Source organism: Pristiophorus japonicus, chromosome 3 (assembly GCF_044704955.1).
Source record: "Pristiophorus japonicus isolate sPriJap1 chromosome 3, sPriJap1.hap1, whole genome shotgun sequence".
Classification (NCBI taxonomy): Eukaryota; Metazoa; Chordata; class Chondrichthyes; family Pristiophoridae; genus Pristiophorus; species Pristiophorus japonicus.
The window spans coordinates 273,158,913-273,184,561 of record NC_091979.1 but is presented as its reverse complement, the minus strand read 5'-3'; the positions used below and the strand labels follow the sequence as shown (position 1 = coordinate 273,184,561).

At 45.4% G+C, this 25,649-nt stretch overlaps 1 protein-coding gene across 1 annotated transcript in view; it reads left to right on the top strand.

Moving 5' to 3' along the window:
- The first annotated feature begins 1,171 nt into the window (after nt 1-1,171).
- cpxm2 (carboxypeptidase X (M14 family), member 2) overlaps nt 1,172-25,649 on the top strand; it is a 222,156-nt gene continuing 197,678 nt past the window's right edge. Inside the window, exons 1-2 of the mRNA XM_070875011.1 lie at nt 1,172-1,403; nt 2,109-2,210. Coding sequence (XP_070731112.1) covers nt 1,172-1,403; nt 2,109-2,210 — 334 coding nt within the window. The remainder of the gene's footprint in view (nt 1,404-2,108; nt 2,211-25,649) is intronic.

Genomic DNA, 25,649 nt, shown 5'->3' with positions numbered 1-25,649 from the left:
TTCGGGGGAAAGGTACAGTGCACATTTCCTTCAGCCAATTGCACTTCCATTCAAATGGGAGCAGTGTGGTAGCTAAAATAATCGGCTTAGAAACACAGCCGGGATATATTGCTCGCTGTAACAACTTCAAAGTAAAATTGCTTTTGTAAACTTTCGATTTCTTGGCACTTAGTAATGCTCAAAAAATAGACTTATGGATGTTTTTTCAGCTAAAGCAATAGATCAGATTAAAAACGGTATCTTCTGTTGCTGAGAATGATCTTTTGTGACAGTGTGAAAGATTAATAGTGCAGCCGCATTGGCTTTGTTTAAACCTGCCCTACATCTGAAACTTGTCTGTCTGAGAGAGCGAGGGAGGGGGTGTTTCAGCTCAGTGCAATACCGCTCACCAACGAGCACTTTCGCTAACTTGTCTCCTGCACTCATGCAGAGTCTATCAATTGAACAATTCACGCTTTCTTCCTGGCCATCCCCTGGCAAACGCTCGCAGCGCGGCGGCTACAAGAGCCGGCAGCTGGAGACTGATTCGGAAAACTCCGCGCAAACCTGAACACCGAAAGCGAGAGACCACATTTTTTAAAAGTTGCGTGAAATTAATTTTCTCTCGCTCTTGTTTCTGGATTTGATCAGTTTCGGGAACCACGCTGGCAAGGATCACAGTAAACCCAGTAAAAAAAAATGGTGCTTAACACATCAGTATTATGAAATACACACATAAACAAGAAGTGTTGACATTGTTTTATTCGAGGGTTGAAAAGATTAGAGGTGGTGCCAGTTGCCAAACCTCTTCTAAAGCAACACGCGTTCTAGTGCTTTGTAAGGAGATATGGTTTTGATTACTTTGTGTGCATGGAAATTGTGCAATGCCGCAGGATTTGGCCGAAAGCTCCCTCAAGCTCTGAGATCCTAGTGCCGAAGCCACCTGCCAACATCCAGGCTGAAGTCTCTCTCCTCCCTGCCTGACGCGTTTACAATCACATGGACCTCTGAGTTCAGGCTCGTCAGATCTTTGGGGCATGGACAGTTTGTGAAAATTCAAAAAATAAAACGCAGAGGAACCGATAGCAGTTTCAGTATCAGTTTACCATTGTGTGTGTGTGTGTGTGTGTTTTTATTTTGGCCACATTGGTTTTGGTGGAGTCAGTGGTGAGTCGAGCTGCAGTTCACGACAATGCTGCCTCTGAGCCGTGGCTGTTGCGTTGCAGTTCTGGGTCTTTGCTTCTGGGGGCTAGTAATCTTCTCGGATGTTGTCTGTGGGAACCCCGCTGAGGACCACGATTACTACCTGCAAGAGATCATTTCCAGAGAGGGCTACCACTACTATCCCGAGGAGCGTCGGAGGGATTCAGAGGGTCCCGTGGAAAGGCAGCGCAAGGACAAAGCGAAACCTGTGGGAGCGCCAGGTAAAAAGTGACTGTCACTAAAACAGGACGGGCTCAGATTATTGCCGAGTTCTTTCTGCACATGGTTTCATATATTAGTATAATACATATTGTACTAATATGTGAATATTCACATATTAACATTGCAACGCTGTACTGAGGCAGTCTCTATATGAAACTTAAAACAAACGGGTATGTTTTAAAATGCATACTGAAGAGGCGATTGGGGTTAATTGTAACTAGAATAATATCGCATGGACGAAAACCTGTAAGTGCGAACAAGATTTGTAAACAATGCCAGACAACACCGACGACAGATAATTTATTAACATTAAACTTTTCCAGAGTTTCCGCACAGGGACGAACGCATTTTGTATATAATGCAACATTTATTAAAACCTAATTCAAGGGTGAAGACAAGTTTAATTAGAATTGCACTAAAAACAAGCAAGATTCACGCATTGCAGGTGTTTTAGTGAATAGTGGGACTGTGGTTTACAAATGAATTATCCAGAATTGTTGATAAATAAAAGGACACTTGGGAAATAAGAGAGAAAGTGCAGACAATGTGTGAGTCTGCTTCACCTTTACAAAACGTGGACTCGATTTTACCACAGGGCATTGATACTGCACTTAAGCTATCTATGAAAGTTGCTACTGAAATAACTTTGGAACTATCCATCTGATATTTTATCATATTGTTCATGTACTGTCTCCATTTTCCAGTCAAAAATAGAAATAAAAAAACAGAGAAAGAGAAAAAGTCCAATGGAAAAACACCAAATAGCAGTCAAGAAAACTATAAAGTGATTGAAGAAAAGATTGAGAGTAAGTAATGAACGCTTTATTATTACCCTCTCTTGGCTCAGTCAACTTTACTGACAATTAATTCTTTTTTAATGGTGAGATTGGGAAATGTTGGTGTTCAGAGGGACCTAGGGGTCCTTGTACACAAATCATTGAAAGTTAACATGAAGTACAGCAAGCAATTCGAAAAGCAAATGGTATGTTGGCCTTCATTACAAGAGGATATGAGTATAAGAGTAAATACATCTTACTGCAATTATATAGGGCTCTGGTGAGACCACACCTGGAGTATTGTGTACAGTTTTGGTCTCCTTATTTTAGAAAGGATATATTTGCCATCGAGGGAGTGCAATGAAGGTTCACCAGACTGATTCCTGGGATGGGGGGATTGTCCTGTGAGGAGAGATTGAGTGGACTAGACCTATATTCTCTAGAGTTTAGAAGAATGAGGTGATCTCATTGAAACATACAAAATTCTTACAGGTTTGACAGGGCAGGTGCAGGGAGGATGTTTCCCCGGGCTGGGGAGTCTAGAACCAGGGGTCACTGTCTCAGAATAATGGATCGGCCATTTAGGATTGAGATGACGAGAAATTTCTTCACTCAGAGGGTGATGAATCTTTGGAATTCTCTACCCCAGAGGGCTGTCATTGAGTATATTCAAGACTCAAGATTGATAGATTTTTGGATAATAAGGGAATCAAGGGATGTGGGGATAGTGTAGGAAAGTGGAGTTGAGGTAGAAGACCAGCCACGATTTTATTGAATGGTGGAGCAGGCTCGAAGATCGAATGTCCTACTCCTAATCCTATTTCTTATGTTATGATGTTCTTAGCGATATTCAGAAACAACATTTTAAATAATCATTAGATTGTGCAATCTCACTATTATTGAACATTTGCTACAATCTATACTGCAACATTGAGAAAGGGTTTGGAATTAATAAATATTGGACCAGTACCAGTGTAGGCATTACCTGTGCAAACCAGCTACTGGTTGCTCGGGTGGGTGGAATGCACATTATCTTGAACCTTCTCTACATACATTCTCCATGAAATAAATTCAATGACATCATCCGCATGTGTGACACTGAATGCCACTATCCAGATGGCAATATTCCAGCTTTCTTCCACTAGATTATTAAGTGATTTGGACTCCAAAGGTGGCAAAATTGCCCCGCGCCCCGTTTGGAGGTGGTAATCTTCTGGAGCCAGGACGATTATCATCCGGCCCGGAAGTTCCTCCCCCGGCATGGAATTCATACCTTCCGCCCCTCAACAGAGGCAGAGCGCTATCGGAGGCACTCGCGTCTGTGATGGGGTGCTCCCAGGATGGAAGAATGCTCTCCGGAGCCCAGTGCCCTGCCGGAAATGCCAGCGTTACGCGGATGCTCCGCATAGCACTGATGCGGCAGAATGCCCCCCCTGTCAATCAAATGAGAGGGCCGCTGCAGGTGCTGCAGTCCCTTTGGTGGTTGTCTCATGGCCACCCGGGACGCCCTCGACCAGACCAAATGCCTGGCACACTTAACGGAGTGCCGGGCTGCAGGATGGCGACCCGGTTGAAGCAAATGCTGCCATTGTCGGGCCGACAGATGAGTTGGGCGACTGAAAAATATGACGGTCCACGGCGCAAACGGACTCCCATTTAAGGAGCGCCATGGCGGCAGATGTCACCACGGGTCGCGAAGCTGGCGGTAACATCAGCCGGCGCCATCCTCGTCGCCCGCAGGGTGCAAAGATGTCGGCGTAGGGTGGTGAGAGGTCGGCATGACGGCGATGACGTCATCGCCGCTTGTGCACCAGCCTGGGCTGAAAATCGTGGGCGTGGCACTAATGGCACATTGCCCTCTCAAAACCACGCTATCGACCCCTTCCCCAGGGCAATAACCTCATTGCAGCCGATTAGAGAATCCTGGAGGCACTAATGGAGATATAAAAAAGAGCAATTTCACCCCCCCCCCCCCCCCAAGTCTTTTGTCATCCTCAATGTGGCCCAAGATGATATGGATTATTGATGCGCCAAATGTATGTCATGGAATTAATAACATTGGTCAAAATTTAGAAATAGAATAATTTGGAAGTTGGACAGTTTCTCAAATATTTTGTCATTTAATATTGGTCAGTTAAACAGCATGGTTTGCATCAATGTAAAGCAGCTTTGGTTTTCCGTGATTGAAAGCTGTGCAGTGAATTGAAGAGTGAAATTTGCCAGAATGAAATCTAGCATTGTTAGATCATCTCACAGAATCAGCTCACACTACTTCAGCTTTGCGCTGATTGAGGTATAAATATACTCAGTGTGAGCAAACTTTACAAAACTCCCAGGCAGATATTGTACCTCCAGAGAACTTTTTACACTGTTTAATGTTGAAAAAGAACCAATTGTTCCATCAGCCTTTCTCTAATTTTAGCTTACATTTAGGTGCCAGTGTGCAGAACGCTGCGCATGTGCGCTTGCTTGGGCAGGAGCAAAGTGAAGTTGGTGATGTAACTTGGTTGACTGTCTCCACATTACCTTCAGCAAGTACTGGCCTCAGGCTACTACATTAAGTATTGCAGCATTGTATGACTTTGTACAAGGATAGAAGTGAATTTACACAATGAATGCCGAAGCCTTACTGGAGAGCACGGGTGGAACATATTTTCATGAAATTACTGCAAGCTATGTCAGATATCTTGAGCTTCATAGTAAAGTTATTTTGCCATTAATTTTGTCTAAAAGCTTGCAAATAACTAGAAACAATCTTCATGTTTTACTAAAAATTGACTAATGCAATCACAAGGATAATCCTGAAATGATTAATTATTAAGTAGATCAATATTTGCTTTGATTACTAGCAAACATCATGCAACCTCCTAATTCTCATCTACATGTTGCCCCTTGGTGACATCATCCAAAAACACAGCGTCAGTTTCCACATGTACACTGATGACACCCAGCTCTACCTCACTACCACTTCTCTCGACACCTCCTTGGTCTCTAAATTGTTAGACTGCTTGTCCAACATCCAGTTCTGGATGAGCAGAAATGTTCTCCAGTTGAATATTGGGAAGACCAAAGCCATTGTTTTTGGTCCCCACCATAAACTCCATTCCCTAGCCACTGACTCCATCCCAATCCCCCAACTTCTGTCTGAGGCTGAACCAGACTGTTCACAACCTTGGTGTCATATTTTACCCCGAAATGAGCTTACGACTACATATCCGCAGCATAATTAAGACTGCCTACTTCCACCTCTGTAATATCGCCCATCTATGCCCTTGCTCCAGCTCATTTGCTGCTGAAGCCCTCATCCAGTACTTTTTTACCTCTAGACTTGATTATACCAACGCACATAAACTAGAGGTGATCCAAAACTCTGCTGCCCATGTCCTAGCTCGCACCAAGTCCCGATCACCCATTACCCCTGTGCTCGCTGACCTATATTGGCTCCCAGTTAAGCAATGCCTCAATTTCAGAATTCTCATCCTTGTTTTCAAATCCCTCCATGGCCTCGCCCCTCCCTATCTCTGTAATCTCCTCCAGCCCCACAACCCCTGAGATGTCTGCACTCCTCTAATTCTGCCCTCTTGAGCATCCTTGATTATAATTGCTCAACCATTGGTGGCCGTGCTTTCTGTTGCCTTGGCCCTAAGCTCTCGAATTCCCTGCCTATACCTTTCCACCTCTCTACCTCTCTTTGCTCCTTCAAGACTCTCCTTAAAACCTACCTCTTTGACCACGCTTTTGGTCTTCTATCCTAATTTCTCCTTATGTGGCTTGGTATCAATTTAACAAAAAGAGCCTTGGGATGTTTCACTACTTTCAAGACGCTAAAGTTGTTGTTGTTGTAAATCACTTGGTCAAAACCTATTTATGCAGCACATGTGAACAGAATATTGTAGGTTTATTTGTAGTGAATAATATTTGAAACTGACACTGCTTTGACTCCCAAAATTGCACGATAAATGACATGCCACATGCATATCCAATGTTTGTAAGCACTCAAATTCTCGTCACTCACGGCATCATTTTCTAACAGTTCTAATTACTTAATCTTTACTACAGCATTGATTTTTGAATGATTACTAATTGTAATTAAATTAGTTAAATGTTTGACAGCTATTTCTACCATTTCGAAATGTGCACACCAGTCATCCTTCCTGCACACCGACATCACCAGTTACCACATGACTAGATCACAGTCCTGTATTTCTGTATCATGACAAATGCAGCAGATTTCCATGTTAGTTAAGGCGATCACACAGTGGTCTTTGATCCAGAACCACCTTTTAGCCAGACAGCCTGGTTTTGAGAATAACTGTCCAGTAATTTTGATAATTGAACAATAGACAGTACATATCTGGTTTAAATACTGCATTTGTGTGAAAGTGTGATTGGGCAAGCTTCATGTTCATGTATGTATGATCTAGCTCTTGGTCTGGATGGATAATGTGGGAGTTAAAAAGTAAAAAAAGCAAGTTTCTATTGTGCACTTTCAGAATTCAACTACTTCTGGCATAAAGAACTACCTCACTTGTCCTGAGTTCAAGGTGGTTTAATTCTGGTGTGAATCTAGTGTAAATCTTCACTGATGTAAATGCTCTAGAATCCATTATTGTCAGTATTAAATAGTATTAAATTACAGCAAATCTTGATAATGCAGGATTTGAAAGACTATCAGTTTTGCTTTGATGTAAAATATTACGGTTATATATAATTAAGATGAGTTACATATGGCTCAAAATTGGCCCACCCCTTTTTTCGGCGCATTCACTGGAGATGCAGCGCTTTTCTGCATTGAAAAGTGCTCCGAAAAAATTGCTCCCCACTTTGGCCATTGTCCGGCCTCTCCCGGGTCTTCGCACAGAGTGGCCAGTCGGGTCAGGGGTGGAACCAGCGTCCCGCGCTGAAAACAGTACCGGGACATCTGCACATGCGCGTTGGAGTGTGCGCGCATGCGCAGTAGCTCCTCACCCCCAGCCTCTCAGTGTGCGTGCTACAGCGTGGGACCCGATCATCATCATCATCATCGTCATACCGGCTGCTGGTGCGTCCCGCCCCTATCCCAGGCCGAGTGGCCTATCGCACAGGCCAGTCCGTTGCCTTCCCGGGCTGAAGATGAAGGAAGGTTAGGACTTACTTCTATTTTTTATTTGAATATTTTGAAAAAATATGTAAATATGTTTTGTCTCTTGTGAATAGTGGTGACCATTTGTCAAGCCTATTCACCTGATGCTATTGTGAAAGAAGAACGTAAGTGACAGAGGAACACAGAGAATATCTTATTTATTGAAGTAGACTTTATGTAGATAATATGGGCTCAATTTTGGCCCAGTATAATCATTGCAAATTGTTTAAATTAGTTGTGAAATTAGGGCAATTTAATTCAACGATCTTTTACTTCTTTTATTTTTGTAGTTTAAGCTTCCATGAATGCTTCTGTTGTATGGTAAATTAACTTTGCGAAGTTTGTCATATGATGTCTTGTATAGCTGTTTGATCCAATTCACATTCTTTAGTCAAGTCATTAAGTTCTGCTGGCCTCCGATGTACCAACCTGCTCTGATTTCTTAACTCTCCGCAAGGGTTTTCACAAGTGGCCACATACGCTGGCCTAAGTAGATTTAGAGTAACTATGAGCTGGCCAAAACTGGCGTAGGTGGCTGGTAACGCCCCTTTTGAGAAAAACTAAACTAAACTAAAAAAATTGTAACTAACTCACTTACACTGGCACAAATTGAATGTGCAAAATGGGAATTTTTAAGATACTCCAGAAAAATCAAGTTGCTCCAAAAATAACCGAGCAACTTCTGGCCAATTTTGAGCCCATAGTAAGTATCCTCTTTTACACACCATAGTAGAAATCTTCATGAATTGAAAATGTTGTCTTTGTAAATTATAAATCCAAACATAAGGGATGGGTCAGTTCCCAAACTCACCCAAAACAAGACCTTGTAATTGTCGAGTGGAATTTTCATCATTTATTTGTTTGCCTTTAAGCAAAATAATTGTGCTGTTGTGGGTTTATATTCCTTGTCTCAATTATATTTATATTATCCTGTTTTGAATTAGTCATATCTCACGGGTATTATTCACCAGTAACACAGTATATTCTTTCTTTGTGAAACCGCATTTCAGCTCTCTGATGGGTAACTTGGTAAAAATGTTGAGACCAGCTCGGTCCAAGGTTTAATTTCTGTTCTGTGGTGAGTTAGCTAATCTCAGTTGGGACAGTGATTGGAGCATTATAGTTGGCCTCTACATCCCAAGTGAAGAAAGTAAAATTGGCCAAGGTTTTCTGCCCTGGTAGTTACCCAGTGACCCTTGCTAGATTGCACATGTTAGGCTTGGCATGGTTCAATATCATTATTATATAAAGACTCTTCAGGTTGGCGCATGAAGAAAAGCTATTTCAAGCACTGGAAAGCTTCCACACAAATACAAAATAAAATGATGTGTATTAGTTGACCTTGTTATGGTTTTTATCCTGTGCTGTAACATTGTAAAGCATTAGGGTGGATGTTAACCAGGTGTAGGTTTTGGGTGGATGGGTGCGAAGCGAATATGAAACGCACCCGCTGGCATAAATTTTAGGCTTGGGGTATTTTACATTCTAGGCCTCAGTTACAGGCAGGAGATGAATTTTGGGCAATCCAGAGGCCATCTGTCAGCACTCTTCTTCTGAGGCAGTCCCCCAGAGTCGAAGATGACTTGCCTCCACACTAATATGAGTTCGAAGGTGACAGATGAGACTAATGCGGAATCTACAAACTCTGTCACAGGTGCTGCAGGTGGTAGTTGAAGGGACGTGTGGGTGGGGTGCTTGGGTTGTCGTACGCTTCTTCCGCTATTTGTGCTTGGCTTATGAGTGCTCCCAACAGAGACTCGAAGTGTTCGGTACCTTCCCGGATACGTCTCCTCCATTTTGAGCGGTCTTGGGCCAGGGATTCCCAAGTGTTGGTGGGGATGTTGCACTTTTTCAAGGAGGATTTGAGGGTGTCCTTAAAGCATTTTCTCTTCCCTTCTGGGACTTGCTTGCCGTGTCGGAGCTCGGAGTAGAGTGCTTGTTTCGGGAGTATAATGTCGGGCATGCAGATAATGTGGCCCATCCATTGGAGCTGGTTGAGCATGGTCAATGCTACAATGCTGGGGATGTTGGCCTGATCGAGGACACCGGCATTGGTGCGCCTATCCTGCCAATGGATTTGCAGGATTTTGCAGAGGCAACATTGGTGGTACTTCTCCAGTGCTTTGAGGTGTCTACTGTACATAGTCCATGTCTCTGAAGCATATGGGAGGGCGTGTATCACTACTGCTCTATAGACCATGAACTTGGTGTTGGTTTTGAGATCCTGGTCTTTGAACACTCTCTTCCTCAGGTGACCGAAGGCTGCATTGGCATACTGAAGGCGGTGTTGGACTGCATCATCGATGTCTGTCCTCGTTGACAGTAGGCTCCTAAGGTATGGAAAGTGGTCCATATTGTCCAAGGTCTCGTCATGGATCTTGATAATTGAGGGGCAGTAGTATGTGGCGGGGCAGGTTGGTAGGTCACATTTGTCTTACGGATATATAATGTTAGGCTCAGACTCTCGAAAGCTTCGGTGAAGGTGTTGACGATGGTTTGGAGTTTGACCTCTGAGTGTGCACAAATGCAAGTGTCATCTGCAAACAGTAATTTAATGACAGAGATTTAAATGACCTTGGATCTGGACTGGAGGTGACGGAGGTTGAACAATTGCCCATTTGTCCTGTAGATTAGCTCCACTCCAGCAGGGAGCTTGTTGAGGGTGAGATGGAGCATTGCAGCAAGGAAGATTGAGAAGAGCGTTGGTGTGATGACACAGCCTTGCTCGACACCAGTCTGCATGTGTATTGGGTCTGTGGTGGATCTGTTGGTAAGGATCATGGCTTGCATGACATCATGAAGCAGGTGGAGGATGGTGACAAAATTTTGAGGACAGCCGAATTTGAGGAGGACACTCCACAATCCCTCCCGGTTGACAGAGTCGAAGGCCTTTGTGAGGTCAAAGAAGGCCATGTACAGAGGTTGATACTGTTCCCTTCATTTTTCTTGGATTTGACACGTGGTGAAGATCATGTCCATTGTGTCCCTAAGTGTGCGGAATCCGCATTGTGACTCTGGGAGGAACTCTTCAGCCACTACAGGAAGGCTTGCCAACATGCAGGTGTGTTGGCGGGGGTGGGCGGGGGAGAGGGGAATTTGGCAAGGGCTCGTGACCTTCCTTGTGGTGCCTGCAAACCCACTCCTGCACCTCCTTCCATTGTTTTGCTTATCTTGGAGGGTCTCTGCTGCTTTCAACCTGGGTGTCACTGAGTGGGGCAGCTGCAATGGAAACTCCGCTCAGGATAGGGTTAAAATGCCATTGGGGTCCTATTGACCATGTGCAGGATGATTTAGGGTAAAACTAGCCCTTTTGGAAAAAGCAAAGAAGCACTCAAATCCTGAAAGTATGATGGGAATCACCCCTTTGCCCTTTAACTCCTGTTGAAGCACAGATTGCATGATGGGCAATTGGGTAAAATGCACTTGCTCATAATGAGCAGATATGGTTGAGAGTTCTCTCCAACCTTTGTGAGGTAAAAGTATGCTGTTGAAGGCCAGGCTTTTGACACAGGCCTTGAAGTAAAAACTTTAATGAAAGCTATAAAGGACAATCCATTGGGTAGATATCACTATGTCATTGTGAAATATATAATTTATTTTAATTTTTTTGTTTAATGCTTTATTTTGGAAATTTTAGAAATTTCAGTTACTGACAAAGAATTTTTTTTTGTAAAAAGAACTATTTTGAATAATTCAAATTAATTCATCAATAAGTTCTGATGGCAAAAATGTTGAAATGTTGAAACAGATTTTTCCCATTATAAATGTTGACATTTTTTTTGAGGTTTTTCCATTATAAATGTTTTAATGTTAAATGTTGAGAAAGAAAGTATGACTTAAAATTGTGATGCACAAGTAAGGCTTGTGGACTTGAACTGTCGCACAATGTGTATGTGGTTGTGTGTGAGTGCGTGTGCATGTGTGAGAGTGTGTGTAAAAGAGAGCGAGGCCACGATTTCGCCTACCAAGGCAGGCCCAGTGCAGCCGAGATAGGTAGTGGGTTGGGTTGCGACCTCGTTCCTGGCTCCATCCCGCTCTGTGAAAATAATTTTAAGCCCCCCCCGCGAGGTTTCCGGCCAATTAAAAGGAAGCGGAATTGATGACATAATTTAATGACGCGTAATAAGCCAGTTTCCTTAAAGGGACCATGTCCACATTCATTTTGACAGTTGTGCTGTCAGTGTTCTGCACTCAGGCTCACCCACAGCTTATGGAGGGAGTCACAACATGCAGAGAGGTTCTCTTCCCCTTCCAATGGGCAGAAGGGACCTCCGCAGGACACCAACATGGCCTGGTTGCATATTGCACAGGAAGACACAAGCAGGGATGTCATCAGGAGAACCAGGCTGCAGTGGCACAAACCTTTCAATGATCTCAGTAGATCATGAAACGTTACTGCAAAGCCACACTCAACCTCATCCTGCTGTGCCACTTATCACATCCCCATCACTCTGCCTTACTCACACAAACTTACCTTGCACCTCCACCCATCCCTATCTCTATCTACATTATCACACCCTCATCTCACTAGCCACTCCTCACACTCACCCTCATCCCTGTCCAATCATGCCAACTAACAACACACAAGGATAGGTACTTGGGTCTTTGAGCCAATGTTCATGTAAAGTTTCTGTTTATGGGGCAAAAATTCCGATGTCCCGAAGTTTCTACGGACCCGGGAAGGCATCAGAAAAGCCGATTTTCAGAATGCAATGCGCATGCGCTGAAAACCGGCTTTTCCGATCTGCCAAGCTGGAGCTTTCTCATTCATTCGGAACTTACGAAACTCCTATTACAATGAATGAGAAAATACTTACCTGTGGTTAGGTGTCCAGGCCCACGTGACTCCTGCAGACATCCGTATGAGCACGTGCTGCGCGTCGCAGGGAGAGGAGGCCTGTGGATCGGGAGTTCCAGCGGGTGCAGCAACTTCAGGTAAGTGCGCATTTTATTTCTATTCTTTATAGATTTGCCCATGGGCAGTCCTCCTCGGAATTTCTGCCCCAATGTGTTGTCAAACATTGAAATCTTTATTTTTAACACTTTGCCTTCTTGGACATATCTTTGTGTACCTTGAGAAGTGGCTTAGTGAGTTGTAGTGAATGGTGAGACATAAGGGTCCGCCCCCCCCCCCCCACAATGGTGATGAGTGTGAAAGGAATGGCTTGGGCATTGCTTTATGGTGTTGGTGTGGGGTGGTGCCAATCTGCATCATGTGGCAGCCAAGTGAAGTAAATCTGGCCATGGTGAGGGCATCCCTGGCCTCCCGGGCAGTAATGTGGTCAGGTGCTGATGCCCTTTGTCCTGTGCAGAGAAGGTTGGTGTTGTTGGTGATGCAGGTGTGCCTGGTGATGCTGGTATTGAGGCTGATTGTGGTGGGATTCTGAGGACCAAGGTGGGATTGTTTCAAGGGCACCAATGCTGCTGGAATAGATGGCAGCTGAAGTTGAGATGACAGAAGCGATCTGTCAATGGTGAGAGATGTTGCTCCAAGGAGGTGACCGTGGATTGAGAGTTTACTGCAACCTACATAAAGCTCAAAAGTTTCTTCCAAATCCTGAAGCTCCAGCTTCCAAGATTGTAAAGTGCACAGCTGTGAAATGGAAGCTTTTATACCACTTTTGCAGCTGTCAGCTATTCTGAGGAATGGAGAATAATTGAAAACCTGACCTACTTACCTGACGTGAACCACGAGCGATGTGAACATCATCAAAAAGCTGGAAAAATGGTAAGTACATGTAAAATGCTGTTTAAATACCTTTTAACAAGCTGTTAACAATGTCAATTGCCTCTCCTGCCACTTGGTGTCGTGTCTGTAAAACGCTGACAGACCCAGCACTTGGGAAACTGGCATGGAGGCAGGTTGATAGCGAACTTCCGACCCACTGTCAATCATTTTTATTTTGACAACGGACGTGCCTCCGAATCGCCTTTCTTAGCGCCGGCACAATTCCGGCCTGAGTGTGCACATATTATACAATAACAATTGGCGCCCAACAGCAACTTTCTTGGAAACAACTATTATTTTTAGGACTGTACCTTCTTAATTGTAAATTGACTTTGGATCATCTAAAAATGTTCCTAATGCGTTTTCATATTAAAATTTAAATTCCATGGTATCCATTTAATATCACATTGGCTAAGTTTTTTTCTTTTTCTTTAAATCACAAATCTGTACAAAAAAAACTGCATGTTAAATGTAAACAATAAAGGTGACATTTTGTGAAAAAGCCAAAGTACTTTAAGTTTTTTTTCAATTCATTCACGGGATGTGGGCTTTGCTGGGAAAGCCAGCGTGTATTGCCCATCCCTAATTGCCCATAAGAAGATGGTGGTGAGCTGCCTCCTTGACAACTGAGTGACTTGCTAGGCCATTTCAGAGGGCAGTTAAGAGTCAACCACTTTGCTGTGGGTCTGAAGTCACATATAAGCCAAACAGCAGATTTCTTTCTCCTAAAGGACCAATCCAATAGTTACCATTACTGATATTGGCCTAGAAATCCCTGTTTCTTCTTCCCATGGGCGTTCGACTAAAAATAAGAGAAAAGATGCGTACTTACCTTTAGGTCAAATGCCGGCTGGAGATCCCAGACTCGAGACCTCCTCTTCTTGCGCAACGGAGCGCGTTCACGTTGGGACGTCCGCAGGAGTCACATGGGCCTGGACACCCAATCACAGGTAAAGTATTTTCTCATTCATAGTAATAGGAGTTTCGTAAATCCGAAACTCCTATTACTATGAATGAGAAAACCCCCCAACACCCAAACACTACATAAAACATTAAAAAAAAAACACCTCACATAAATACACTATGGAAATTAAAGTTGATAGAAATGTTTTTTAAAGAAAACAAATTTGCAGATTAAAAAAAAGGTTTTAATTATGTTTAAAAATAAATGTAACCTAGTGGGCAGGGTTGTTAAAAATAATATGTGTTCTTTACATTTAATTTAATTATATTTTTGTCTGTTTTTAAACTCTTACGCCTGTAAAAGTAGGCTATGCGCCTGCTTTTATCAGGCGCAAGAGTTTTGAGGACATTTGCTGGGCAAGATATGCGTAAATCCCGCAAATGTCCTCGCTCCCGAGACACGGAGGATCTGTCAAGCCAGAAACTTGACAGATCGGAAAAGTCGGTTTTCAGCGCATGCCTTCCCGGGTCCATAGAAACTTCGTACGGATCCAGGGAGGCCGCGATTTCTGGGCTATTAGCTTTTGGTTTATATTCCAGATTTATTTAATTAACTAAATTTAAATTCCCCGGCTGTCATGGTGAGATTTAAACTCAGCTCTACTGGATCCTTCGTCCAGGCCTTTGGATTACTACTCCACTAACATAACCACTATGCTACCATTCCCATAACATTTAGCATGGTCATTTTTGTTCTTGGAGCCATGATAAAGATCAGACCTATTGCAAAGAAAGAAAGACTTGCATTTCTATAGCACCTTTCACGGACATCTCAAAGTGCTTTACAGCCAATGAAGTATTTATTGAAGAGTAGTCACTGTTGTAATGTGGGAAAAGCAGCAGCTAATATGCACACAGCAAGCTCCCACAAACAGCAATGTGATAATGACCAGCTAATCTGTATTTTTGTTATGATTGAGGGATAAATATTGGCCTCCCCTGCTCTTCTTCGAACTAGTGCCATGGGATCTTTTACGTACACTTGAGAGAGCAGACAGAGTCTCAGTTTAACGTCTCATCCGAAAGACAGCACCACCGACAGTGCAGCACTCCCTCAGCAATGCACTGGAGTGTCAGCCTAGATTTATGTGCTCAAGTTCCTGGAGTGGGACTTGGACCCACAACCTCTTGACTCAGAGGCAAGTGTGCTACTCACTGAGCCACAGCTGACATAAAGGGCCAATAAGCTGCATTGGGGCTGCATTTTCTTGTGCAGTCTCTTACAATGCAATATTCTTGTGCATATTTTCATTTCATTCAAATATTATAGCTGAGTTTTATGAATAAATAGAAATACATTACAATTCTTCAAGATGTTATTTTGCTAATTCACTGTTCTCTGGATTATAATTCACTGTTCTCTGGATTTTAATTCACTGTTCTCTGGATCATTGGACATCTCCAATTAAGATACAAAACCACATGATTTAATGTTATTCCTATTTTTCCTTTCAGCACATTGCATGTAAATAGACCTCACAGCACCACGTAAAAATGTCGAGAGTACTTCCAAATATTCTAATGGCATTTTATATTAGCATTGCTCAATCAGGGAAGATGTACAGAGTGATGAGAGATTTACAATCATACATCCCAGATGATACTGCATTAGTGCAGGTAAAGACATATACATACTCGGGTAAAAAGTTCAAAAGGATATAACAGCAAACATAACTAAAGCTAGTAAGGACAGAAGGGTTTTTTGAAATAACATTCAAGTGCAGCACAAAGAAAAGCTTTTATTATTTGGATAAGACACATGTAGAATGGAAATAGTTCAATTTGATACTTGGATGTAAATAAATGGGATATGATTCACTGGGGCTGATTATTTCCCAGCTGTAAGTGTGGAAATCAGGGGTAAAGATCTGTGATGATGCGGTCTCTCTGCTTCCTTTATGTTTTCTGGGGCTTTCCAGGGGTGAGGTGATGGGGTGGGGGAGGTGGGGGGGAGTGGGGTGAGCAATAGATTGCTTGTGCTTACAATAGGCAGAAGTGTGAATGAGGCAGGAGAGAGGGCACCCCTGGCCTTTTTACCTCATTTTCCTCTCACTTAGCCAGGGGCACTGAGATAAAGGGGACCCGAAGAAGCTGTTGTTACCTTTAGTAGTCAGAAGTTCCCACAGCCATTGACCATGCCACTGTTGCAGGGCTCTTTCTCCTCCTGGTTCTGGGTACAGGCCCCTGCTGTGGGGCCGACCTGCATTGGGGTTAATGCAGGACCACGCAAATAGCCCAAATCAACAAATCCACAGGGAGCTCGGATTGGGATAAGCACAGTACACGTCATGTACACTGCAGCTGATTAGTGTTCAGGCACAGCAGGGGAGGGTGGTGGGTAGAAATCTTGCTACATTATTTGAATATTGGAGCCAGACAGAAAGAAGCATATATTTTTTATATACATGAATGGAATATAGAGTACTGTACTGCCTTTTAAATAAAAGATGCGAGAAACAGACGGGGTGAAATTGGCCCTTTTTATTGCCTCCGGTGGCCGCTAACGGGGCGCAATGGCATTCCCGCCCAGGGGATGAGGGCGCTACTGCCTTGTGGGAAATTGCCCTGGAGGTTTGGAGGGGCGTTGTCCCGGCAGCGCTGCACCCCTGCAATTAACGCCCCGGGCCGGCGTGCAACTGGCGATAATGTGCGGCAACCCCTTATCACCCTGTGCTGATCCCTTCGCACCCCGCAGGAAAAATTGCCCCGTGGGCCGCGAATCTAGCGAACATTCATTAAACGGGGGGCCTTTAGTGCCCCAGGCTGTCATCTTTATTTGTCATCCGACCCTTGGGTGTGCCCCACAATGGCGGCCTTTGCATTGACCGGGTCGCATCATGCAGCCCGGCACTCTGTTTTGGGTGCCTGGCTCCAGGCCCAGAGTTGGCCACCAAAGGGCCTGCAGAGTGCACAGCGGCCCTCCCCTTTAATGGAAGGGGAGGGGCTCCCCTTTAATGGAAGGGGAGGGGCATTGTAGCTTGTCAGCGCTACACGGAGCATCCACGTAGCGCTGGCGTGCTCTGCGCGACACTAGACTCAGTACTGTGCTACGTCCTGGGAGCGCCGGAGACAGCACACCGCTTCCTTTGAGGGGCGTATGGCCCAATTCCACATCGGGGCAGGACTTCCGGGCCAGGCGATAAAATCCTGACCCCGGAAGGTTATCGCCCCCAATCGGGGTGAGGGACAATTTCTAGCCCAGAGATCTTCTGCTAATAGTGTACTGGATTATTCAATAAAAAAAAGTTACTGCTAAACCAAATTGCTCTCATTTGGATTTCAGTTTATGACTGTTTCTCTTAGACCCAAACCTCCACTGCATATAGAAGTAAATGGCTTTTAAGGAAAGAAAATGAAGATGATGCCCAAATAATAGAATTTAAAAATGCTAGTTTTACTACTAGTAACATTAACATAGATAAGCATATTGTTTTAGAAAGAATTAAGAGCTTAAAAATAGATAGAGCAGCAGGGCCGGATGATAGCCACCCGAGGGTCCTCCGGGAGATGGGACATGTGCTGTGCGAGCCCCCCCCAGAAGATGGGACATGTGCTGTGCGAGCCCCCCCCCAGGAGATGGGACATGTGCTGTGTGAGCCCCCCAGGAGATGGGACATGTGCTGTGCGAGCCCCCCCCCAGGAGATGGGACATGTGCTGTGTGAGCCCCCCAAGAGATGGGACATGTGCTGTGTGAGCCCCTCAGGGAGATGGGACATGTGCTGTGCGAGCCCCCCCCGGAAGATGGGACATGTGCTGTGCGAGCCCCTCAGGGAGATGGGACATGTGCTGTGTGAGCCCCTCCGGGAGATGGGACATGTGCTGTGCGAGCCCCCCCCAGGAGATGGGACATGTGCTGTGCGAGCCCCCCCCAGGAGATGGGACATGTGCTGTGTGAGCCCCTCAGGGAGATGGGACATGTGCTGTGCGAGCCCCCCCCAGGAGATGGGACATGTGCTGTGCGAGCCCCCCCCCAGGAGATGGGACATGTGCTGTGTGAGCCCCCCAGGAGATGGGACATGTGCTGTGTGAGCCCCTCAGGGAGATGGGACATGTGCTGTGCGAGCCCCTCCGGGAGATGGGACATGTGCTGTGCGAGCCCCTCTGGGAGATGGGACATGTGCTGTGCGAGCCCCTCAGGGAGATGGGACATGTGCTGTGTGAGCCCCTCCGGGAGATGGGACATGTGCTGTATGAGCCCCTCTGGGAGATGGGACATGTGCTGTGTGAGCCCCTCCGGGAGATGGGACATGTGCTGTATGAGCCCCTCCGGGAGATGGGACATGTGCTGTGTGAGTGTCCTCCGGGAGATGGGACATGTGCTGTGCGAGCCCCCCCGAGGAGATGGGACATGTGCTGTGCCTGTATGTTTAATAGCTCACTGCACTCTGGAATAGTGCCTACAGATTGGGAGGAGGCTAATGTAGTCCCCATTTTTTTAAAAGGTGACAAGGCGGACCCGGGTAACTATAGGCCCATCAGTTTAACATCAGTAATAGGGAAAATGCTTGAAAGAAGGACTGCAATATATGAATACTTGGACAGGGAGGGACATATTCGGGACACCCAACATGCCTTCATAAAAAAGAGGTCGTGTCTCACAAATCTAATTGTATTTTTTGAAGAAGTTACAAAGTTGGTGGATGAGGGAAGTCCAGTAGATTGTCCACTTAGATTTCCAAAAATTACTGCACAAGAGGCTTCTCTATAAGATCGGAGCCTCCGGTATTAGTGGAAATATATTGAGCTGGATACAGAACTGGCCGGCAGGACACAGGCAAAGAGTAGAAGAGCAGTTATAGATGGATTTGGATCTATTTGGAGACCGGTGACCAGTGGTGTCCCGCAGGGATCAGTGTTAGGTCCGTTGCTTTTTACTATTTTTATTGATGGTCTGGATTCAGAGGTTGGCGGCACAATTTGCAAATTTGCAGATGATACCAAGATCTGTGCGAGTGCTAGAACTGATTCAGGCAAATCTTAATATGTTGGGAAACTGGGGTCATGACTGGAAAATGATATATAACTTAGATAAGTGCAGTGTTATGCATGTGGAAGGGAAAATGCTCAACATCCATACACCCTCCGGGGAAAGGCATTAAACATGGTGAAGATAGAACGAGATTTAGGCATTCTAGTGCATACATCCTTAAAGGTACACGAGCAATGCCAAGCAGCGATAGCTAGAGCAAATGGGGTGTTGGGGTGAATTCATAGGACAATTGAGTATAAGACAAGGCGTATTGTTTTGTCCCTGTACAAGACCTTAGTCAGGCTGCACTTGAAATACTGTGTCCAGTTTGGTCTCCTCACATGCTGGGTGATATTGAGGCTCTGGAAAGGGTGTAGAAGAGGGCCACTAGACTAATTCCAAGTCTAAAGCATCTTATGATCAAGATAGGTGAAAAGAGTTGGGACTCTTTACCTTAGAGCAGCGTAGACTTAGAGGGGGATATGATTGAGGTTTATCAGATACCGAAGTGAATAGACAGTGTTCCAGCTGACCGGTTATTTCAATTAAATAGATTAGGCAGGACCAGGGGGCACAAATTTAAGTTGTGTAGGACTAGATCTAGGTTAGATGTCAGGAGGTGGTTCTTTTCACAGAGAATAGTAGAGCTCTGGAACAAGCTGCCCTCTCATGTGGTGGATACAGACTCACTGAATTCCTTCAAGCAAAAGCTGCATTTGTTTCTGGCTGTGGCAGAGATTACCTCTTACAGAAGGTAGGTACGGCAGGGAATTTAATGGCCAGAGTGATCTCCTGGACTAGTTTCGATTGCCTAGATGGGTCGGAGAGGAATTTCCCAGATTTTTTCCCCCCAAATAGGCCTGGGTTGTGTATCTATTTTTTTGCCTCTCCCAGGAGATCACAGGGTTTGGGGTGGGGTGGAGTGTATATGTTGTAATACACAAGGTATCGCAATTGTGGGGGACAGGCTCAATGGACCAGATGGTCTTTACCTGTCCGTCATTGTTCGAATGTTCGTAAATTATTCTAGGTGGTTTTCTGTTAATGTACCCACTGTGCATAAAAACAATACCAGCATTGAATACAAAGTTATTAGTCATCCCATCATGTTCAACAGCCAGTCACTTAAAGCTAACCTGTCAGTTCCACTTAATGATATTTACTTACTTATCCCATCTTGTTATTTTGTCTTTTTTTAAATCCCATGTTTCTTGTCCTTTCAGCTGACTCAGTAGTGAGATAGTCTGTGTTGAGGACTTCTCCATAATTAAGGTTAACATTTCTTCATAGTTACTGATGGGTGGGGTGGGTCACATGTGCAGGATAGGCATCTCTGATGATCATTCCTTGGAATCATTAACAGCCCAACCGCACTGAACGTAGACAAGTTGCAATAACAGTTGTCACTAAGATAAAACTCAGGTGCTCTGAAAGGGATCCTAGCTATTTGCCAGTTACAGTTCGGTAATTTTGAAACTTTCTTTGGGCTCGACTTTCGGCCCATTTAACCGCCCATTTAACCGCTGAGATTGAGTTTATCGCCCATATTTGATTATAAATGGAAACCAATGCCCAATTATCGCCCATTTATCGGCAGCGTAACTTTCGGCATACAATTATCACCGAGAATTATCTGAACCGCCCGCCGCCCATAATTCTTTAATAAAATCTGACGTCATCACTTGTGCACTGCCCAGAATACTGTTTAATGGAAGCTAGTGCCCAAATACCGCCCAGATTATCGCCGAGCGCTACTTTCGGCATCACGCCCATATACCACCCAAATGATCGCTCGCCCTAAAAGACACTCAAGAAAAGCTGCACTTGCCTGACCTTAATTCAGCGGCATGGACGCAATTTGTAAATCGGAGGACTTTTAATTAAAGGCCGCTTCAAGTTGATGGGAGCTTTGAAGTAATTTGTGACTGATTTTAAGGGAGTGACAACCATCTAATCACATTGTGGTGAATTCTGAGTTTATATTGCATTTGTATAGGACAATTTAATAATTTTGAAGACATATTATGGCATTTATAGTAATGGGGCCTGTAATTTCACAGCCAGTATTGATGACTAATCATGTGTTGCAGAATAGAGATGGGAGAAGGTTTATTGAGGAGCATTATGTGCCCAATCAAAGAGGTGGCAGACAGCTGAGGAGAAGGAAACCTTACACCCAACGCATTTACAGGGATAAGTGATCATATCTGGACTTGTCCGATAACACGTGCCTTAGGAGGCTGCGCTTCCAAAAAGAGGTGATCAGTGAGATATGCCAGCTCATTAAGGGAGATCTGCAGCCTACCAGCACCATTAGGACCACATTATCCGTTGAGGTCAAGGTTACTGCGGCACTTTCCTTCTATGCATCAAGCTCCTCTCAGGCCTCAGCTGGCGACATTTGCAGCATCTCTCAGCACGCCACACATTGCTGCATTCAACAGGTGACGGAAGCCCTTTACGCTCGCCGGATGGACTTTATAAACTTCCCTATGACCAGGAAGGCACAGAGTGAGAGGGCTTTGCAGTTCTCAAGAATAGCAAACTTCCCCAAGGTGCAGGGAGCAATAGACTGTACAGACATCGCCCTGCGAGCACCTTTTCAGGATGCAGAGGTGTTTCAGAACTGAAAGCGATTCCACTCCCTGAATGTGCAACTCATTGTTGACCACAAGCAAATAATCATGGTAGTAAATGCAAAATTTCCAGGGAGCATCCATGATGCGCACATCTTGCGTAAGAACACTGTCTCTGACCTGTTTAAGAATCAGCCACAAGGTCACGGTTGGATGCTGGGGTATAAAGGATATGGCCCTGCCAGCTGGCTCATGAACCCCTGCGTAACCCCCAGACAGAAGCCGAGAAGCGATACAACGAAAAATATATAGCCATACGCAATATCATCGAAAAGACAATTGGAGTGCTTAAGCAGCGACTTACAATACCACCCTGAGCAGGTCGTTGAGTTCATTGTGGTGTGCTGATTGTTGCATAACTTAGCTATCAGGAGGAGACAAGAATTGCCAGATGGGACTGCCGGTCCACCTCAAGAGAGAGGGGAGACGGAAGAGGAGGAGCAGGAGGAGGAGGAGGAGGACGAGGACTTCGGGGAGAACAATCAGGCTAGCATTGAAGCCATGACCCTCACCCCACAGGACCACAGGAAAAGCCCCGTGATAATTACGCAGCTGCAAGACTGTTGCTTCAGCAGCTCATAAATGAAGTTACGTTGGTCTGGCCTGGCCTCGCCATTATTTGCAACCCTTGTATTGAAGTTTAACCTTTCTGTTATTGGAAGACACTGCACAACGATGTTAAGTTAAATAAAAATATTTAATAATTACAAAATTTAAAAGAAATTTTGTTTAAACAAACTAAGGTGAAAAACACATACATGAATATAAACACCCCTCTCCTCCTATCCCCACAGTGAATTTTTTAAAAATAGCAACAATATTTAACAATTTTTCAATAACAATTATAATAAATATAACATGACACAAACACCCACCCACACAACCAAAAGTCATCAAATTTATAATAACAATAACAATAATAGCAACAACAACCCCAACAGTGAACAATACAAAAACAAGAATAATGTGTGTGTGTGTGTGTGTCCCCCCGTTACCTGCAGCCATGCTTCCCTTTGCATCTACTCCCCCTGGTCTGAACCCCCCCCATTCCCACTTATATCTCCAAGTTTGCAGATGACACTAAGCTGGGTGGTGGTGTGAGCTGTGAGGAGGACGCTAAGAGGCTGCAGGGTGACTTGGACAGGTTAGGTGAGTGGGCAAATGCATGGCAGATGCAGTATAATGTGGATAAATGTGAGGTTATCTACTTTGGTGGCAAAAACGTGAAGGCAGAACATTATCTGAATGGCAACAGATTAGGAAAGGGGGAGGTGCAACAAGACCTGGGTGTCATGGTACATTGAAAGTTGGCATGCAGGTACAGCAGGCGGTGAAGAAGGCAAATGGCATGTTGGCCTTCACAGCTAGGGGATTTGAGTATAGGAGCAGGGAGGTCTTACTGCATTTGTACAGGGCCTTGGTGAGGCCTCACCTGGAATATTGTGTTCAGTTTTTGTCTCCTAATCTGAGGAAGGACTTTCTTGCTATTGAGGGAATGCAGCAAAGTTTCACCAGACTGATTCCCGGGATGGCAGAACTGACATATGAGGAAAGACTGGATCGACTGGGCCTGTATTCACTGGAGTTTAGAAGAATGAGAGGGGATCTCATAGAAACATATAAAATCCTGACAGGATTGGACAGGTTAGATGCAGAAATAATGTTCCCGATGTTGGGGAAGTCCAGAACCAGGGGTCACAGTCTAAGGATAAGGGGTAAGCCATTTAGGACCGAGATGAGGAGAAACTTCTTCACTCAGAGAGTTGTGAACCTGTGGAATTCTCTACCGCAAAGAGTTGTTGATGCCAGTTCGTTAGATATATTCAAGAGGGAGTTAGATATGGCCCTTATGGCTAAAGGGATCAAGGGGTATGGAGAGAAAGCAGGAAAGGGGTACTGAGGTGAATGATCAGCCATGATCTTATTGAATGGTGGTGCAGGCTCGAAGGGCCGAATGGTCTACTCCTGCACCTATTTTCTATGTTTCTATGTTTCTATGTAATAACTCGATAGACTATTCGATAGGCTCGATAGACTGTAAACTAACACAGGTACAAAGCTGGCTCTGCTTTATTAGAGCCCAAAGTGATTATATTACAAGATGGCTTGCCTTTTATACCTGGGCCGCGCACACATGCATACAGCCCAATGACCTCCGACAGTTGCGCCACCTAGTGGCTTGTAACCCCAAACAAACATACATGACACACGCTGTTGAAGAAAATGTCATCGCTGTGGAGTTAAAACTCCACTGCATGCAGGGAAAAACTCTGTGTGCCCCCCCACCCCCCCTCGCTTAACAAACCCGACCCTGTCCTTATCAGGGCCAATCTCTCAGAAATACAAACAGAAAATTCTGAAAACACTCAGCAGGTCAGGCAGCATCTGTGGAGAGAGAAAAACGTTTCAACTCCATCCGGTTTCACCTGCCGGTTGGCCGCCCAACACTTAAGATGTATCCCTTTGTGTTATTTTAAAAAGGCTGCGTCTATTTGTAGTAACTGAAAGGCAGCCATTTCTCTGATTGGCTCTCCATTTTCACATGACCTATTGCTGATTGGTCCCCTTGGAGGATAAGCCACACCTTGAAGTTGCTCTGGAATATGTAACTGGAATCATCCAGCCCAAGTTCTGAGTGAATTTCCAATTTGTAATTCAATCCATTTTGACTTCAGAAGCCACAGAGGATAGATCTCCCCAAAAGCCACCAAGTTCCAGCCGAATCCATTACCCAGCGTAAGTGCATCCCTCCGCCAGCTGAAGACCCTTACCCCAGCACATGTGCTGTCTCCCACAGCCAAAGACCCTTACCCCAATGCAAATGCATCCCTCCCCGAGCCGAAGTCCCCTACCCAAGCGCAAGACCTTACCCCACCTCCAACCCCCCCCCCCCCCCCCGACCCGTGGAAGGGGCATTATGTGCGGATTGTTAACAGGTTTATTGGGTATGAAGTGAATAGTGACTGTGTCGTGACTTCTGGATTTCATCCACCCCAATGATGTCCCTTGTAACACATGCACCAAGCTTGCATGCACCAGGGGGTTGGAAGAACGTAATCCATCTTCTCTGATTTCCCTCTCTCCCCTCCGATCACCTCCCCCCCGCCCCCACCTGTGTCTCTCTTCCCCAACCCCCTCCCAGCTCTCTCTCCACTGCCCCCCCTCTCCCCAGGCTCTCTCTCTGCCCAGGTTCTATCTCTCTCTTCCCCAGGCTCTTTCTCTATCCCCCCCCCAACCTCTCTCTCTCTGCACCCCAGATTCTCTCTCTCTCTCTCTCCCCATCCCAAGCTCTCTCTCTCCCCCTCGCAAGCTCTCACTCTCCCCCCATGCTCTCTCGCTCCCCCCAGACTGTCTCTCTCTTCCACCCCCCCAAGCTCCCCCCAGGCTCTCTCTCTCCCCCAGGCTCTCTCTCTCATTTTCCCCGCAAGCTCTCTCTCTCCCCGCAAGCTCTCTCTCTCTCACTCTCTCTCTCCCTAAGCTCTCTCTCTCCCCCCAAGCTCTCTCTCTCTCACTCTCTCTCTCTCCCTAAACTCTCTCTCTCCTCCCAGTCTCTCTCTCTCCCCAGGCTCTCTCCCCAAGCTTTCTCACTCTCTCTCCCCCCAGGCTCTCTCTCTCCCCCCAAGCTCTCTCTCTCTCACTCTCTCTCTCTCCCCAAGCTTTCTCTCTCTCTCTCCCCCAGGCTCTCTCTCTCTATCTGACACCCCCCAGGCTCTCTCTCTCCTCCACCCCCCCTCCCCAAGCTCTCTCTATCTTCCCCCAATCTCTTGCTCTCTCTCTCTCTCTCTCTCTCTCTCTCGCTCTCTCTCTCCCCCCAGACTCTCTCTCTCCCCGCCCCAATTTCTCTTTCTCTCGCCCCCAACCCCCGCAAGCTCTCTCTCTCCCCCCAAGCTCTCTCGCTCCCCCCAGGCTATCTCGCTCTCCTCCCCTCCCCCAACAAGCTCTCTCTCTCCCTCCCACCCCAAGCTCTCTCCCCCCGCAAACTCTCTCCCCCCTTCTTGCTCTCCCTGCCACGCCACTTTCCCCGCCGTCCCGCTTTCCCCGTTGCCCCAC